General features: G+C 39.1%; 1 protein-coding gene across 2 annotated transcripts in view; it reads left to right on the top strand.

Moving 5' to 3' along the window:
• Nucleotides 1–17,583, top strand: part of OXSR1 (oxidative stress responsive kinase 1) — an 87,081-nt gene that overhangs the window by 33,849 nt on the left and 35,649 nt on the right. For both annotated transcript variants that reach the window (XM_040246217.1, XM_040246218.1), the window contains one exon: nucleotides 14,214–14,269. In XM_040246217.1, coding sequence (XP_040102151.1) covers nucleotides 14,214–14,269 — 56 coding nt within the window. The remainder of the gene's footprint in view (nucleotides 1–14,213; nucleotides 14,270–17,583) is intronic.

Below are 17,583 nucleotides of genomic sequence, written 5' to 3'. Positions count from 1 at the left end.
GCTCTTGGTATTATATTATTAGTTCCAATACACTGTGGTTACACAGCTAGTAAACATTTAAAAAAATAACAGATGCTCTAGTCAAATTGGAAACTTCAAAAGTAAATTCCTAATTTCCTACCAGGAGTCAGTTGCCTTAATCAACTGATAACAGTTTGGAATATTCCTTTCTAGTTTGTTTTATATCTTGATTATTTTCTGAAATTATTAAAAGCTTTGTAAAAGAACTTTTAAAATTAAACATTATTATTTTTTTAATAAAATAACATTTGAAGAGCCATGTAGCATTTCATGGCTCAAGTATTTCTGGCTCTTTATTCAGTCCCTGTGTATGGATAACAAGAATTATTATCTGTACAAATGGTGGTAGATTCTGTTAGTACAAATGTGTTTAGTCCCTGGATTTGGTTTTCCTTCATTTGAAGATATATTTATTTCCCCATTATTTCTTAAGGATAGTTTCCCTGGATATAAGAATTTGTAGTTTACATTTCTTTTCTTTCAACACTTGAAAGATATGTTACTTAATTCTGGCCATCTGGTTGCAGATGAGAAATCTGTCATGTGTATTGGTACAAATATGTTGCTTTTCTCTAGCTATTTTCAAGATTGTTTCTTTGTGGGACTTACTGGTGGTTCAGTGGTTTAGGACTGTGCTCTCAATGCAGAAGGCACAGATTCGATATCTAGTCTGGGAACTAAGATCCCCCCATGCTGCACAGCATAGCAAAAAAAAAAAAGCAATTGTTTTCTTTATCTTTGGTTTTCAGAGATTTAATTATGATGTGTCTTAGTGTGGATTTCTTTAGGTCTATCCAGTTTGGGGTTCCCAAATTTCTTCAATCTAGGTTTTTGACGTCACCAATTTTGGGAAGTTTTCAGCCATTATGTCTTTGAATGCCTTTGTAAGCTATTTTCCTTCCTTTTTTTCTGGGACTCTAATGGTGGAAATGTTAGGTCTTTTGTTGTTGAACCATATTGCACCATAATCCTTCTGGCTCAGTTTTCAACCTACTTTTTCTGTGTTCAAATTGAGTAAATGTTCTTGATTTGCTTTCAAGTTTGCTGATTCTATTCTCTGTCCTCTCTATTCTACTCTGGAACCCATTCCTGGAGCTTCTATTTCTATTAGTGTAGATTTTCCATTAAATAGTTTTTCTTTGGTTCTTTTTACATATTTTATTTTTTTGCTGAGATTTTCTGTTTTTCATTTAAGAATTTCAAATTGCATGTTAGAAGCATTTTTATGGTGGCTGGTTTAAAATTCTTGTCAAATAGTTCCAACATCTGATTCTTCTTTATGTTGATAGCAGTCTTTCTGTTCCTGTTTCCTTTTGGCCATGCCATGTGGCATGCAGGGGCTTAGTTCCCCGCCAGGGATTGAACCTGTGCCCCCTGCATTCGGAGTACAGAGTCTTAACCGCTGAACTATCAGAAAAGTCCCTTAGATGTCTTTTCTTACGAATTTTTTCTGGTTCTTGGCATGTTGAATAAATTTTTTAAATTGTATCATGGATATTTTGGATATTATGTTAGAAGACTTTTGATCCTGTTGAGATAATGATATATTGAATTAATATATTTTAACAGGCAATTTCCCTGATTTTGAGAGCCCTTGCAGTGGTGTTCTGGTTTGTTTTGTGTATGTAGCACTGCTGAGGCTCTCTTCTTGATTCCTGCTGATGCCACCCATGGGAGTAGAGTGCACTTGCCCAGGCCTGGTGCTGCTAGGTGGAAGGTGGGAGATAGTGGCTGTGCCTGTGAGTCTGTGCACACTTCCTTGGGCTCATCTTGTGGCCTTCCACCTGATGCTAGTTGGGCTCTCGTTCATTCTCTCATATTGCCTGTGGACTTGAAAGGCACATTTTCTAGGTCCCCTTTTGCTACTGGGTGACGAGTTGGGAGACACTGAGTCTGGGTCATCTATTGCCACTGGGTAGAGGAGCAAAAGGTACCAGACCTGGGTCACTCTCAGCTGCTGGGTGGAAGAATGGGAGGTGTTGGCTGGGCCTGTCAGCGGTGCTGGTATAGGCAGCATGGACCTGTCTACACTAGATGTAGATTGGACAGGGAGTGAAGTTTCCTGTCTGGTCTTCATTGGCACCTCTGGTTCTGGCCTAGTTGGTCAGCCTGAGACTCTATATCCAGCTATGTAATCAGGGATGAGGTCCCTGGTAGGTTTGGTGCCTCTTTGGCCACAGAGAGCAGGCTTAGAGCTTTTTTTTTTTTTTTTGATCTGTACTTATTGACAGTTCTGGGTTGCAAGACTAAAATACCCATTCCAGGATATATGAGATTGAAAAAAAAACTCAGGGAAGTGGTATAGTACTATGTGAAAGTGGACTTGAATTCATTGTAAATGTGTAGTGCATACTCTAGGGAAACCACTAAAAAAGGAAAAAAAGAATATGCTAAGAGAGGAGAGAAAAATAGAATTACATAAAATGCTCAATTAAAATCAAAGAAGACAGAAAGAGTGGAAGAACACAGCAAGATATAGATATATATCTTTAAAATCACCTACTTTTAAGGAACTACAGAAAGAACAGACTAAGCCCTGAGTTAGCAGAAGGAAATTAAATAAAAACATCAAGAGTGAAAATATATGAAAGACTAAAAAGACAGTTGAAAAGATCATTGAACCTAAGAACTGGTTTCTTAAAAAGACAAATAGATTGTTAGCTAGACTCACCAAGAGAAAGAGAGGACTCCAATTCAGAAGTCAAAGAGGAAACATTGCAGCTGACACCACAGAAATATGAGGTCGTTAAGAGACTACTATGAACAGGTAAAGTGAAGTGAAGTAAAAGTCACTCAGTCATGTCCGACTCTTCGTGACCCCATTCTCCAGGCCAGAATACTGGAGTGGGTAGCCTTTCCCTTCTCCAGGGGATCTTCCCAACCCAGGGATTGCACCCAGCTCTCACGCATTGCAGGCAATTCTTTACCAGCTGAGCCGCAAAGGAAGCCCAAGAACACTGGAGTGGGTAGCCTATCCCTTCTCCAGGGGATCTTCCTGACCCAGGAATCGAACCGGGGTCTCCTGCATTGCAGGTGGATTCTTTACCAACTGAGCTATCAGGGAAGCCCACTATGAACAGGTATATACCAACAAATTGTAGCACCTAGAAGAAATGGATAACTTCCTAGAAACATAGAATCTACTAAGACTGAATCATGAAGAAACAGAAAATCTAAACAGACCAGTTACTACTAAGGAGATCAAATCAATAATCAAAAACTTCCTAACAAAAGTACCAAACATTCAAACAGGAACTTAGATAATCTTTCTCACATTCTTCCAAAAACTAGAAGAAAAGGAAACAATACAAACTAATTTTACAAGGCCACCATTACCCTGATACCAAATCCAGACAATCTGTATAAGAAAATTATAAGGTAAACTTATATGCAAAGGTCCTCAACAAAACATTAGCAAACCAAAATCAGCAATACATTAAAAGGATCGTGCACCATGATTAAGTGGTCTTCATCCTAAAGATGCGGGAATGGTCCAGCATACTCAAGTCAATGGGTATAGTACACCACTTTAACAGAATGAATGATAAAATCTTGGTCCTCTCAGTGTTGTTTTTCAGTTGCTAAGTTGTATCCAATTCTTGCGCTACCCTATGAACTATAGCGTGCCACACTCCTGTGTCCATGGGATTTCCTAGGAAGAACATTGGAGGGGTTGCCATTTCCTTCTCCAGGTGATCTTCCTGACCCAGGGATCAACCTGTCTCTTGTATCTCCTGCATTGGCTGGCAGACTTTTTACCACTGCACCACCTGGGAAGCCCTCCAAGGCTTACTGCTCTACTCTTGTCCTTTTCATTTCTGAAGCTTGAAGATTTCCATTTTTTATTTCATGTTGAGTTATGTGGCAGTATTCTCCCCTAATTTATCCAGCATTTTTCTTTGTGTTTGGCGCAGAGAAATGGTGTGTCTTAGGGCCAAGGCCTGTGTAGTAAGTGATGAAAATCTGTTTACTGTGTTGTTGCAAAAGAAATTCTCTTATACATTAAATCAGAGGCCCTCAACATTGGCTTCATATTGGAATCACCTGGGAAAGTTTACTAAGTACTGATTACTAGATCCACTGCCAGAAATTCATTTAAGTGATTTGTGATGAGGCCTTGGCATTGGGACTTTTGAAAGTTTCCCTAGAGATCCTAGTATGCAGCCAAGGCTAAGAACCCTGCTTATACTTTAGCTGAGCTGCACTGAGACTTCAACAGGAGAAAGTTGATTTACTGGGAAGCAGACATGGATGTTTTCAGTAAATTTTGTTACTTCTCATATCTTTAGAGTCCAGTTGTTATTTCAGATAGATTTGTATCAGTCTGCTAGATTAGGTCAAATAATTTTACTCTGTCTCTACTGTGTTTTCCCCTTGACCGCTGAGGCTTTAGAGGTTTCTACTAGAGTGAACAGGTCTCTAAATTAGAGTTACACTTTTCTCTCTGTATCTATGTACCCAAATATTTTTTCTATTTAAAGGGGTTAGCTTTAACAGAAATGGAAGATATTTAGTCAGTTTAAGATGCATAAATGTGGTGTATTTTTCAGCTTTGTTAGGATTCATTTCTTCTCTTGAACTGTGCCTATTATTGGGCTTCCCAGGTGGCACTAGTGTTGAAGAACCAGCCTGCCAGTGCAGCCTGCCAGTGCAGTAAACGTAAGAAACACAGGTTCAATCCCTGGGTTGGGAAGATCCACTGGAGGAGGAAATGGCAACACACGCCAGTATTCTTGCTTGGAGAATCTCATGGGCAGAGGAGCCTGGTGGGCTCCAGTCCACAGGGTCACAAAGAGTCAGACATGACTGAAGTGACTTCGCACGTAGCACATGACATGCTGTTTGTTGAGTCATGGAAATGTAATGGGGAGAAACTTGTTCTGTACTTTTAATTTTAAATTTAATTTTTAAAGGAATTTGCAACTTTGGTATAATAGTGACATGTGAGAAATGGCATCAAGCTGTGAAAAACAGAACTTACTGTTCTTGCTATTTAAGAGTGGTTGGAGGATATAACTGGAGGCTGCTGGGTTGCTTGATATTCTTTGAGATGAAGTTTTTTTTTTTTTTAAAGGACTGTTATATTGATTTCCACATATTTAGTTACAAATCTTTTCCTTCAAGTTCAGTTTGTCCTGTTGTGTGTGAGGACAGACTGGTGTTTAATTATCCAGTGAGCCATTTAGCTTCATGGTATTCCTCTGCTTTCTCTCTTGGAAGCTGTTCTGTAGATTGTAACTTTGGTCTGAAGAGGGAAACATGAATTTATTATCTTAACTGATCAGGAAAAGTAGTCATCCAAAGTATAGGTTCTGCTGGCAAGAGATTGCTGTTTCTTCACTTAAGACAAAAGCTTACGGACTATTCTGGTGCTCCAGAGATTAAGAATCTGCCTTGCAATGCAGGGACTCAGGTTCAATCCTTGGTCAGAGAACTAAGATCCCACAGGCCTCAGAGCAACTAAGCCCATGCACCACAGCTACTGAGTCCATATGTGTGCTCGGAGCCTGCACTCCACAACCAGAGAATGAATTGTCAAAATGAAAGATCCTGCCTGCCACAGCTGAGACCTGACACAACAAAAGAAAGAAATGTTTTTCAAAAAGACAGAAGCTTAGAAAACAGTTTTTGAATGCATAACACCAATATTTAACTCAGATAACCATTATATCTACTGTGGTGGGGAAAAATCCCTTAGAAGAAATGGAGTAGCCATCATAGTCAACAAAAGAGTTTGAAATGCAGTATTTGGATGCAATCTCAAAAGTGACAGAATGGCCTCAGTTCCTTCCCAAGGCAACCCATTCAGTATCACAGTAATCCAACTCGATGCCCCAACCACTAATGCTGAAGAAAATTAAATTGAATGGTTCTATGAAGACCACCTACAAGACCTTCTAGAACTAACACCAAAAAAAGATATCCTTTTCATCATAGGGGACTGGAATGCAAGAGTAGGAAGTTAAGAAATAACTTCTGGAGTAACCTGGAGTAACAGACAAGTTTGGCTTTGGAGTACAAACTAAAGCAGGGCAGAGGCTAATAGTTTTGCCAAGAGAACACACTGGTCATAGCAAACACCCTCTTAAAACAACACAAGAGATGACTCTACACATGGACATCACCAAATGGTCAATACTAAAATCGGATTGATTATATTCCTTACAACTGAAGATGAAGAAGCTGTATGCAGTCAGCAAAAACAAGACTTGGAGCTGACTGTGGCTCAGATCATGAGCTCCCTATTGCAAAATTCAGACTTAAATTTAAGAAAGTAGGGAAAACCACTAGGCCATTCAAGTATGACCTAAATCAAATCCCTTACAATTATACAGTGGAGCTGATGAATAGATAGATCTGGTAGACAGAGTGCCTGAAGAACTGTGGACGGAGGTTCATAACCCTGTACAGAAAGTGGTGACCAAAACCATTTGTAAGAAAAAGAAAGGCAAAATGGTTGTCTGAGGAGGCCTTATAAATAGCTGAGAAAAGAAGAGAAGCAAAGAGCAAAGGAGAAAGGGAAAGTTATACCCAACTGAATGCAGAGTTCCAGAAAATAGCAAGGAGAGATAAGAAAGCCTTCTGAAATGAACAGTGCAAAGAAATACAGGGAAACGGTATAATGGGAAAGACTAGAGATCTCTTCAAGAAAACTAGAGATTACCAAGGGAACATTTCATGCAAAGATGGGTACAATAAAGGACAGGAATGGCAAGGACCTAACAGAAGCAGAGGCGATTAAGAAGAGGTGGCAAGACTACAAAGAACTATACAGAAAAGGTCTTAATGACCAGGATAACCAGGATGGTGTGGTCACTCACCTAGAGCCAGATGTTCTGGAATGTGAAGTCAAGTGGGCTTTAGGAAACATTACTAAAAACAAAGCCTGTGGAGGTGATGAATTTCAGCTGAACCATTTCAAATCCTAAAAGATGATGCTGTGAATGTGCTGCACTCAGTATGTCAGCAAATTTGGTAAACTTAGCAGTGGCCACAGGACTGGAAAAGATCAGTTTTCATTCCAATCCCAAAGAAAGGCAGTGTTAAAGAATGTTCCAACTACTGTACAATTGTGCTCATTTCACATGCTAGCAAAGTCATGCTCAAAATCCTTCAAACTAGGCTTCAGCAGTACATGAACTGAGAACTTATAGATGTACGATTTAGAAAAGGATTTTCTGGATTTAGAAAAGGCAGAGGAACCAGAGATCAAATTGCCAGCATATGTTGGATCACAGAAAAAGCAAGGGAATTCCAAAACATCCACTTACGCTTCATTGACTGCACTAAAACCTTTCACTGTGTGGATCCCAACAAACTGGAAGTTTCTTAAATAGATGGAAATATCAGACCCACCTTACCTGTCTCCTGAGAAACCTGTATGCAAGGCAAGAAGTAACAGTTAGAACCAGACATTGAACAACAGACTGGTTCAGAATTGAGAAAGGAGTACATCAAGGCTGTATATTGTTGCCCTGCTTATTTAATGTATATGCAGAATATGTCATGCAAAATTTGGGCTGGATGAATCACAAGCTGGAATCAAGATTGCTGAAGGAAATATCAGTAACCTCAGAAATGCAAATGACACCACCCTAATGACAGAAAGTGAAGAGGAATTGAAGAGCATCTTGATGAAAGTGAAAGAGGAGAGTGAAAAAGCTGGCTTAAAACTCAACATTCAGAAAACTAAGATCATGGCATTCAGTCCCATCACTTCATGGGAAATAGAAGGGGAAAAAGTGGAAACAGTGACAGATTTTATTTTCTTGGGCTCCAAAATCTGTATATGGTGACCACAGCCACAAAATTAAAAGCCACTTGCTCCTTGGAAGAAAAGCTTTGACAAACTAGACAGTGTATTAAAAATAAAAAGCAGAGACATTGCTGACAAAGGTCCATATAGTCAAAGCTGTGGTTTTTCCAGTAGTCGTGCATGGATGTGAGAGGTACCATAAGGAAGGGTGAGCACCAAAGAATTTATGCTTTCGAATTGTGGTGCTGGAGAAGACTCTTGAGAGTCTCTTGGACTGCATGGAGATCAAACCTGTCAATCAGAAAGGAGATCAACCCTGAATATTCACTGCAAGGACTGATGTTGAAGCTTCACCTGATGGGAAGAGCCAACTCTTTGGAAGAGACCCTGATGCTGGGGAAGATTGAAGGGAATGACAGAGGGTGAGATGGTTGGATGGCATCACCGACTCAATGGACATGAGTTTGAGCAAACTCTGAAGATAGTGAAAGACAGGGAAGCCTGGTGTGCTGCAGTTCATGGGGTTGCAAAGAGTCGGACACAACTAGGTGACTGAACAACAGCAGCAATGCCAATACATGGCTTAAAAGTTCAAATGGTGCAAAATGGTAAAGGATAAAAAAGCAGGTCTTCTCCGTATCAATGGTGCTAACTCGTGGTAATGCTATGTACTCTAGATACAATGTGATGAAAATGATACTTCCCCGGTTTTCCTTCCCCAAACTCTTAACACCAATCTAATCTTAAGGAAAACATCCTACAAATTCCATTAGAAGGACATCCTATTAATAGCAGTGCATCAGTACTGACTGATAAATGTGGCGAAAGAACCATACTAATGTACAGTGCTAATAATAGGGTAGACTAAGCAACAGCTGTATGGGGACTCCTCTGCACCATCTTCTCAACTTTTATGCAAATCTAAACTTGTTCAAAAAAAATAAAGCATTTTTAAAAAGAGTCTCCTTCCTCCATTGAACTTGTAGTGAAAGTGAAAGTGAAGTCGCTCAGTCGTGTCCGACTTTTTGCTACTCCATGGACTGTAGCTCACCAGGCTTCTCTGTCCATGGGATTCTCCAGGCAAGAATACTGGAGTTGGATTGCCATTTCCTTCTCCAGGGGGTCTTCCCAACCCAGGGATCGAACCCCAGTCTCCCGCATTGGATGCAGACGCTTTAACCTCTGAGCCCCCAGGGTTCCAGTGAAACAAGCCCCTAAAGGACAGCTTCTCCTATCTCTTGTGACAAGAGTGACTAGGCCCCATCCAAGACCCTTTCCTGAGCCGGAACTTCTAGTACCCTGCTCTAAAAAGAACTACTTGTCATTTTCTTGTGATTCCTTTGAGAGAGATTTATGCCAAAATAAACATATTACCACATATGTTTGTTAGTATTTGTAGTATTTCGTTTATATAATATGTCATAGTTTAACTGGTCTCCTATGTAGATGGATAGTTAGTTGCCTTATTTTGTTACAGCATACTAGTTTATAAGTGTGATATTTGGAACAGAGTTAAGAGGTGGCAGTTGGGAGCTGGGATAACAGGAGGGAACAGTTGATTTTATTTTGGTATGTAGTTGAATTGATTGATTTGCTGCTCCACATCTCTTCAGAGATAACCAAGTTTTATTTTAGTGTTTAGTTGGATGGGTGGATGGATTTAGTGATTCATTTATCTCCATAAGTTGATTTAAAGCAGGTTGTCTTTTATTTAGTTATTTAAATCTGTTTGATGAGTAGATGTGAGTTGCCCTCTGTGCACTATTAGGTTGGTGCAAATATAATTGTGGCTTCAGACCATGAATTTTAAATCATTATAACTAGGCTCCCACACATCCCACACATGCCTATCTTCCCTGGTGGCTCAGATGGTAAAAGTGTCTGCCTACAATGTGGGAGACCTGGGTTTGATTCCTGGGTCGGGAGGATCCCCTGGAGAAGGAAATGGCAACCCACTCCAGTACTCTTGCCTGGAAAATCCCATGGACAGAGGAGCTTGGTGGGTTGCAGTCCATGGGGTTGCGAAGAGTAGGGCACCACAGAGGAACTTCACAACTTCACTCCTACATCTTTATTAATCGAAATAGGAACCATTACAATCAACACATTTTTGCCAACAAGAAATAAGTTTGTTTATTCCTATAATAAAAATCTGTGCTTTGGGATTCCACAGACTCTTGGAAAGTATTTTCCCTGCAAAAAATTATCAAGATGCTTGAAGAAGTAGTAGTTGGTTGGCGAGAAGTCAGGTGAATATAGCACATAAGGCAAAACTTTGTAGCCCAGTTCGTTCAACTTTTGAGGTGTTGGTTGTGCAGTATGCAATTGGGCATTGTCATGGAGCAGAATTGGGCCTACTCTGTTGACCAATGCAGGCTGCAGGCACTGCAGTTTTCGGTGCATCTCAGGTGTAATCATTTCACCAGGATTCAGAAAGCTGTAGTGCATCAGACCAGCAGACAGCCACCATGACCTTTTTTTGTTACAGGTTTGGCTTTGGGGAGTACTTTGGAGCTTCTCCTCAGTCCAACCACTGAGCTGGTCATCTCTGGTTGTTCTATAAAACCCACTTTTTGTCACGTCACAGTCTGATCAAGAAATGGTTCATTGTTGGGTAGAGCAAGAGAAGACAGCACTTTAAAACGATGATTGTTTTGATTTGCAGTCAGCTCATAAGGCACCTGCTTATCAAGCTTTTTCACGTTTGCAATTGCGTCAAATGATGAACATCTGTAGAATGGTTGACGTTGAGTTCTTCAGCAACTTCTCATGTCGTTGTGAGAGGATCAGCTTCTGTACTAACACTATATAAGTTGCAACCTGCTGCAAAAAACAGAGGAGGAAGTGACTAAACTGTATGTTGTTTTTTTCCATTAAGTTTTAGATGTCATTCAGAAAAAGGAGTTGAAGGTTCATGGTTGGCTCAGTTGAATGGTCTTTGTCACCACAGGAAGGAAATATCCTCAGTTCTCTCCTGTTCATTGTGTAGGCTTTAGGTTTGTAGGACAAAGTGAGCCAGCCTTTACTGTAAGTCAGCCTCTGGGAAGAAGGCCTATAATTTCCTTGCATTTATAAGCAGAAAAAAATACTGGGTAACATGATTTCTTTATGCTTCAGTATGTATTCAGGAAAAGTGTTGTGTACTCTTGGTATGGTGATGCTGCTACATAACATTTGTGAAACTGTTGTTAATTATTTGCCAAGGAATGGTTATCTAAGGATGGGGAAAAGGAGATGGAAGGACAGGAAAGAGATGATGTGTTGTCCTTTCACTGGTTCCTTTTCCTGACAAATGTGGCGTCGTCCATGACCTAGCCTCACTTTTCTTTCGGTCTAGCTTCAAGGTCTGGCTCTCTTGTTTTTGTTTAATTATATTTATTTTTAATTATGAAATAAATAGGTGAGTCCACTCCCACAGAACAGTCAAACACTGTTCCCCTTGACTCGGGTCCTACTCCTCTCCTTTAAAAAAACTAAATTGATTGCTCTTCTTTTGGTGTATGTGGAAAGATGTGTTCATGCCTGTGTGTGTGTAACTAATGGTGGCATACCCAATGCACTGTCCTATTTGAAGTGTTCACTGGCAGTATGCATTATGTATTAGAGGGCATTTGAAGTCATAACAGGTTGACTGACTTTAATAAATTTCATGGATGTAACAGATTTAATCTAACCTTTCTGCTACTGTTGACTTTCTAGATTGTTGCCATTTTTTTAAATGATGTCAATATTTTAATATTTTTGCATGCATGAAGGCCTTCATAGAAAACAAATGTATACCCCAAAAGGAGATTAGACCTGGGAGCTTATATACCATTTTAACAAAAGAGTTCACACTTCCAGGGATGTTATACAGTGGGAAGGTAAATAAAGCTCCAATATTTTTGCCACCTAATGTGAAGAGCTGACTCATTGGAAAAGACCCTGATACTGGGAAAGATAGAAGGCAGGAGGAGAAGGGGAGACAGTGGATGAGATGGTTGGATGGCATCACCGACTTGATGGATGTGAGTTTGAGCAAACTCCGGGAATTGGTGATGGACAGGGAAGCCTGGTGTGCTGCAGTCCATGGGGTTGCAAAGAGTTGGACATGACTGAGCAACTGAACATTAACAAAGGTGGAAGCTAAGGTTATTTTAGTAAGGTTTGTCTGTGCAGACCCATCTCAGGGCTGACTTTTTCTCTCTAGTGAAGAGGGTTCTTCTCTTCCTAGTTCCAGAGAGGGGAAGGGGAGTACGTTTACAAAGGGAAATTATGTCCTGCTTTTAGGCAGATGGGAGGATGGGAGAAGAACCTTTTCTGTATTTGCTGCTTCTTAACTGCCTTGGGCTCTAAACAATTTTCATGCCACAGTATCATAGTTTGGGGTGGCGCATTCTGACTCCTGTCAATATCAACTGAGATTTGGGTAAAAAAAATGAATAAAACCTATTTTGTGACTTTGAAGATCTCGTGTCTACTGAGACAGAAAGGCAGCACACAAATAATTGCAATAATAATGCAATACAAAAGCTTTGAACAGGAAGTCCCAAGTTAGTGTGGAAGAAGGAATGAGTACCTGCCTTTGGAGGATCTGACAAGTGGTGCCTCCACAGAACTGGGAGGGCTGAATGGATGCAGTGGTTTGAGGGGAGAATAGAAAAACGTTCTGGTAGAGAGGAAAGCATGCTCAAGGCATGAAGGTAGGAAACAAGAGTGTGCTGGGGTAGTTCAATTTTGCAGCAGGGTATTAGGCAGGGGTCCCAGTGCGGGGATAGTGGAGTGGTTGAGGATGAAGTTGGTGGATAGGCAGGTTCATAACATGGAAGACCTTATAGTTCATCCTGAGGCGCTTGGAATTTATCCTGAATTTGAAAAGGCACCATGAAAGAGAAGTTATGCACTTATATTGGTTTATCCTGGCAGCCAGTGTGAAGGAGGAACTGCAGCTGACCAATGGAAAACATGTACTACCTCAATGAATAGTTATTGAAACTGAATGTCAAAGGAGTAGCTGGAGAGAACAGTTAGAAGGGAAATTAACAGGGATTGGGATTGATTACACATGAAATGCCAAATGAGAATTGAAAATGTTTTTCATATTTATGAGTTACGGTGACTCAAAGGATGGTAGTGTTACTACTTACAACAGAAAAGGAGAAAGAGAAGGCTTGAGAAGAAAGATGAGCTCAGTTTTGGATGTGTCTAGTGAGGGTAAGGTGTTTCAGGACCGAGACATTAGGGGAGTGAGAAGGAAAGCTGGCTGACCATAAAGAGTGGGTCAAGGGACAGAGGCAGCTGAGTGTCACAGACTTTTTTCCAATGGATCAGAAGTCAGACATGAATCCAGGTTCTGTGAGCCTGGAAATTATTAAATACTGGGGATTCTATTAAAGAAAAATGATCCAAAATTAGAAATACAAAATTTTGATGTGGATGTGAATATGAATATTTAGAATGAGAAAAGGAATTATAGCAAATTGATTTTTTTAACTTGAAAAATACCAAAATGAAATTTTTTTAAGAATATAATTTTCCCCATTCCAGGGCATATATCCAGATAAAACCATAATTTGAAATGATACATGCATCCCAATGTTCATTGCAGCACTATTTACAATAGCCGCCATTTTTGATTTGTTACTTCAGACAGTGCTATAGACAACCCCCTTGTACATTCTGTGTGCCTTGTGAGAGTTTCTCTAGGTTATCAGAGAAATGGATTACTCAAAGGAGTTGAGGAATATAAATTTTGCAGATTCTACTGACACATTATTGCATGAGAAAAACATGTTGTAGATTTGAATGGATAGTACAGTATCATTTATGTTGAAAGAAAAGCCCAGATATGTCACAGGAACATATTCTATTAACTAGACTGATAATGTTTGGAAATTGTGTAGAGAATATTAGACCTGAGAACAGTGGTCAAAAGGGATTTTGACCTTTTCAGTGAAGTTTAGGTTTTTATAACAGGAATGTATTTATGTATTACTTGAGTTGTTTTAGTTACTAATAAGAATATAGATATGTTTGAACAATTTATATATCTTTATGCTACAAGCATAGAATAGTCCCTGTTAACAGCTGATCATTGTAAAATTTTGTTCATAAAGTGTAGAAAAATCAGTGAATTTTAAAAAGTAGATAGGTGAGAGTGAGGGTCACATTCTTTAGCCACTGTTATCTCAGTCAAATATTTAATAATTTTGAGTTTTTTCAGATTTATTAGTAAAAGCTATATGTTACTATAGCTTTCTATTTACCGTGTTTGGATTTTAGTACAAGTGACTACAATTTTTAAAATTCTGCTATTGGCTCTAATACTCTTTAATTCAATTTTGCATTAAAGCATTTAAATATTACCAGTGTTGTGGTGAATATATTGAACTTCTTAAATTATGTAACTCCAAAGAATAAGTGTTTTTTAATAAGTAAGTTTTTTTTTTCCTTACAGAGATGTGAAAGCTGGCAATATTCTTCTTGGAGAAGATGGCTCGGTACAGATTGCAGGTACTGATTAGCATTTCTTTTTATTTTAGCTTAATGGCTGATAGATCAGCATTACTTATCTTCTATGTTTTCTTAGTCAGTTTTCTCTTCTGTACCCTGGACCATCTCTCACACATACTATGTTGATACATCCCTGCTGACTCAAGGTATCTTCCACTACTCGTCCTTCATTTTCAGTCTTAGGCATTTTCTAACCACTACTTTTTATGGTTATCTATTCCTAACTCCCGTTAGAGTCATCTTCTGTGGGTTCTTATACCATTCTTTAACTTTCCTCTAAAGGAGAAATAGTCAAGAAACTTCATTGTGTTTAATAAATGTGCTTTAGGGAAGTTATACTTCTCTTCTGGGAGAAATGGGTTATTTGCCAGTTAGGAAGACACATCTGAGAGGTGGAAGTGTACTTTTGGTAGATTCAGAGTTGAAGAGATAAGAGTTAGAGTCCAAGGCCTTCCAGTGTTGGTATCTTGGTGAAATGCCCCCTCCCCCAGGGTGAGACTCCAGAATGGCTGAACTGCAGGACTGTTGAGCAAGCAGATCATCTGAGAAAATCTCAGCTTGGTCCCACACTGCTGGAACAGTCAGGTGTTTGGCAGGAGGAAGATAACTACCCAAACCTTGAATTATTTCTTCAGCTTTAGAAGAAAATTTAGGCACACATCTTCATGTCCTCAGGTAAGGGAATATTTTAACTAAGCCATATAATGTTCTAACATAAAGAAAAAGGTTGATAAATTTAACTCCTATAAAATTAGCAACTATTGTTCATCAAAAGAAGAACAGTTTGTCACCATTAATAAGTAAAAAAGCAAAACCACAGAGTAGGTAAGTTATTTGCAGCATGAATAACTTGACAAGGGGCTCACATTTAGAATATACAAAGAACTAATTAAGGAAAAGTCAACCTCAAATGAAGACATCAAAACATAAATATAGTAAAAGGTATACAACCTCAACTAGTTAGCAATTAATGCACAATAAAATAACATTGGGAAATCACATAGTATTGACTGATGTAGCAAACACATCTGACAGTACTAGTTATCAGTGTAAAACAAGAGAGAATCTCACCTTCTGATGGTGAGAATATAAGCTAGTAGGAACACTTTAGTAAGTTGAAGATGTGCATACCCAGAGACTGTAGCTTCTAGATGTATGGTGTAGAGAAACTCATACTTCAGTGTGCCATAATGCTAATAAGCATTGAAAGTTTGGAACATTACCAAGCCTTTTGTTAGTAGAATGTATAAGTAAATAGTTGATTTATACTTTAGAATACTATATAATGGGCTTCTCTGGTGGCTCAGTAGCAAAGAATCTGCCTGCCAATGCAGGAGACACCAGAGACGTGGGTTCAATTCGATCCCTGGGTTGGGAAGATTCCCTAGAGGAGGAAATGACAACCCACTCCAATATTCTTGCCAGAAAAATCCCAGGGACAAAGGAGCCTGGCAGGCTACAGTCCATGAGCTCATGAAGAGTCGCACACAACTGAGCACACACACGCACTTGAACTTGATACTATATAGTGATGAAAATGAATAAACTCCAGCTGTATACAGAAGCATTAAATAAATTATAAAAACATAGGGTGAATGAAGCTAGTCAAAATAGAATATATAGCTTGTGATTCCATTTATATAAGTTCAAAACCAGGCACAATTATGCTGTATTGAGTAGAGAAGCAAAATCAAGTGGTAAGGAACAAAAAAAGAAAGAATTCTAGGAAAATGGTAGAGTAGGAAGCACCAAGAATCTTCTCCCCACCTAGACAACAGCTGAATTGGCAGAATCTGTCTAGTGTAACTATTTTGAAATTCTGCATCTCATTGATTGCTTGAAACTTTTAGGACAAGACTTGAAAGGTAAATTGCAGTTAAATTTGGTCGGTTTCAGAGCTGCTCATTTCTTACTCATCAACCACATGGCAGGCAGCTATGCATATATTTTTGGAGCAACTTGCACACAACTTGCAGGAACTATGGTGGGCAGAAAGGACCCTGTCCTTCGAATATCCTAGCATCTGCTCTGATTACTAATTGCAGCTTCTGATCACGGAGATGCAGACAAAGAGACAGGCAGCCATTGTTGTTACAGCTCCTCCTTTCCACGTGATTTCCAGGGCACTTGAACAGGTCATTGCCTTTTTTTCCTTCCTTCATTTCTCTCCTCTTCCCCTTTTTGAAGCCAAACCTTAAAGACTAGGACAATAAAAAATAACTACAGGGACTTTGCTGTGGGTCCAGTTGTTAGGATTCTGCACTTTCACTGCCAAGGCACTAGATTCCATCCCTCATCAGGGAATTAAGATACCACAAAGCATGTGATGTGGCCACAAAACCAAAACAAAAGCAACATTTGCAGGGAAAATTGAAAAGTGAATGTTTGTTCTCAGGAAAAGGTCCAGAAAAGATCTGAGAAGGCCTTAAGTTTACATTTCAGGCCAATGCTTGACACAGACACAATCTATAACAAGTCCAAAAAAACAAAACAATAACATAAAACAGCAAATCCCAGGAAAGGGGAAGAATCTGATTTCCAGAGTTAGCACATTATTAGATTCAAATGTCCATCTTCAATAACAACAACAACAAAAATTACAAGACACTCAGTGAAACAGGAAAGTATGATCTATTCAAAGGAAACCATCACTGAAAAAGGCTTGATGGCAGATATATTAGACTTTAAAACAACCATCTTAAAGATGTTGAGAGAGTTAAAAGATATGGAAAAACTCAAAACAATTGTTAATAAAATCTAAATATCAATAAGGAGAGAAGACTTGAAAAGAAACAAAGAAATCTGGAGCTAAAAAGTACAATAACTTGAGTTGTGAAATGAGAAACTTACTAGAAGGATTTAAATGCACATTTGATCTGGTTGAAGAAATAATTGGTGAACTTGAATATGGAAATTATCAAGTCTAAGGAACAGATTTATGGGTTGCCATTTCCTTCTCCAAGGAATAGGAAGGAAAATGATTGAACAAAGTGAATAGAGCCTGACAGGTCTGTTTGGATATCATTAAGCAGACTAACATCCACATTATGTGAGGCCTCAATGGAGAAGAAAGGGGCAGAGAGAGAAATTGAAGAAATAATGGCTGAAAACATCTCAAACTTAATGAAAAACATGAATATAAACGTCTGAGAAGCTCAGTGATCTCCAGCTAAAGTGACCTCTGAGAGACTCACAGAGACACATTATAATCAAACTTAAGAAAGACAAAGAAAAAGAATCGTAAAAACAGCAGGAGACAAGTGACTCATCACATACAAGGCGTCCTAAACAAGATTGTCAGCAGACTTCTCATC

This window comes from Oryx dammah, unplaced genomic scaffold, assembly GCF_014754425.2.
Source record: "Oryx dammah isolate SB20612 unplaced genomic scaffold, SCBI_Odam_1.1 HiC_scaffold_9, whole genome shotgun sequence".
Lineage (NCBI taxonomy): Eukaryota > Metazoa > Chordata > Mammalia > Artiodactyla > Bovidae > Oryx > Oryx dammah.
Note: the sequence above shows the minus strand (reverse complement) of the source record. Positions and strands in the feature narration are given on the sequence as shown.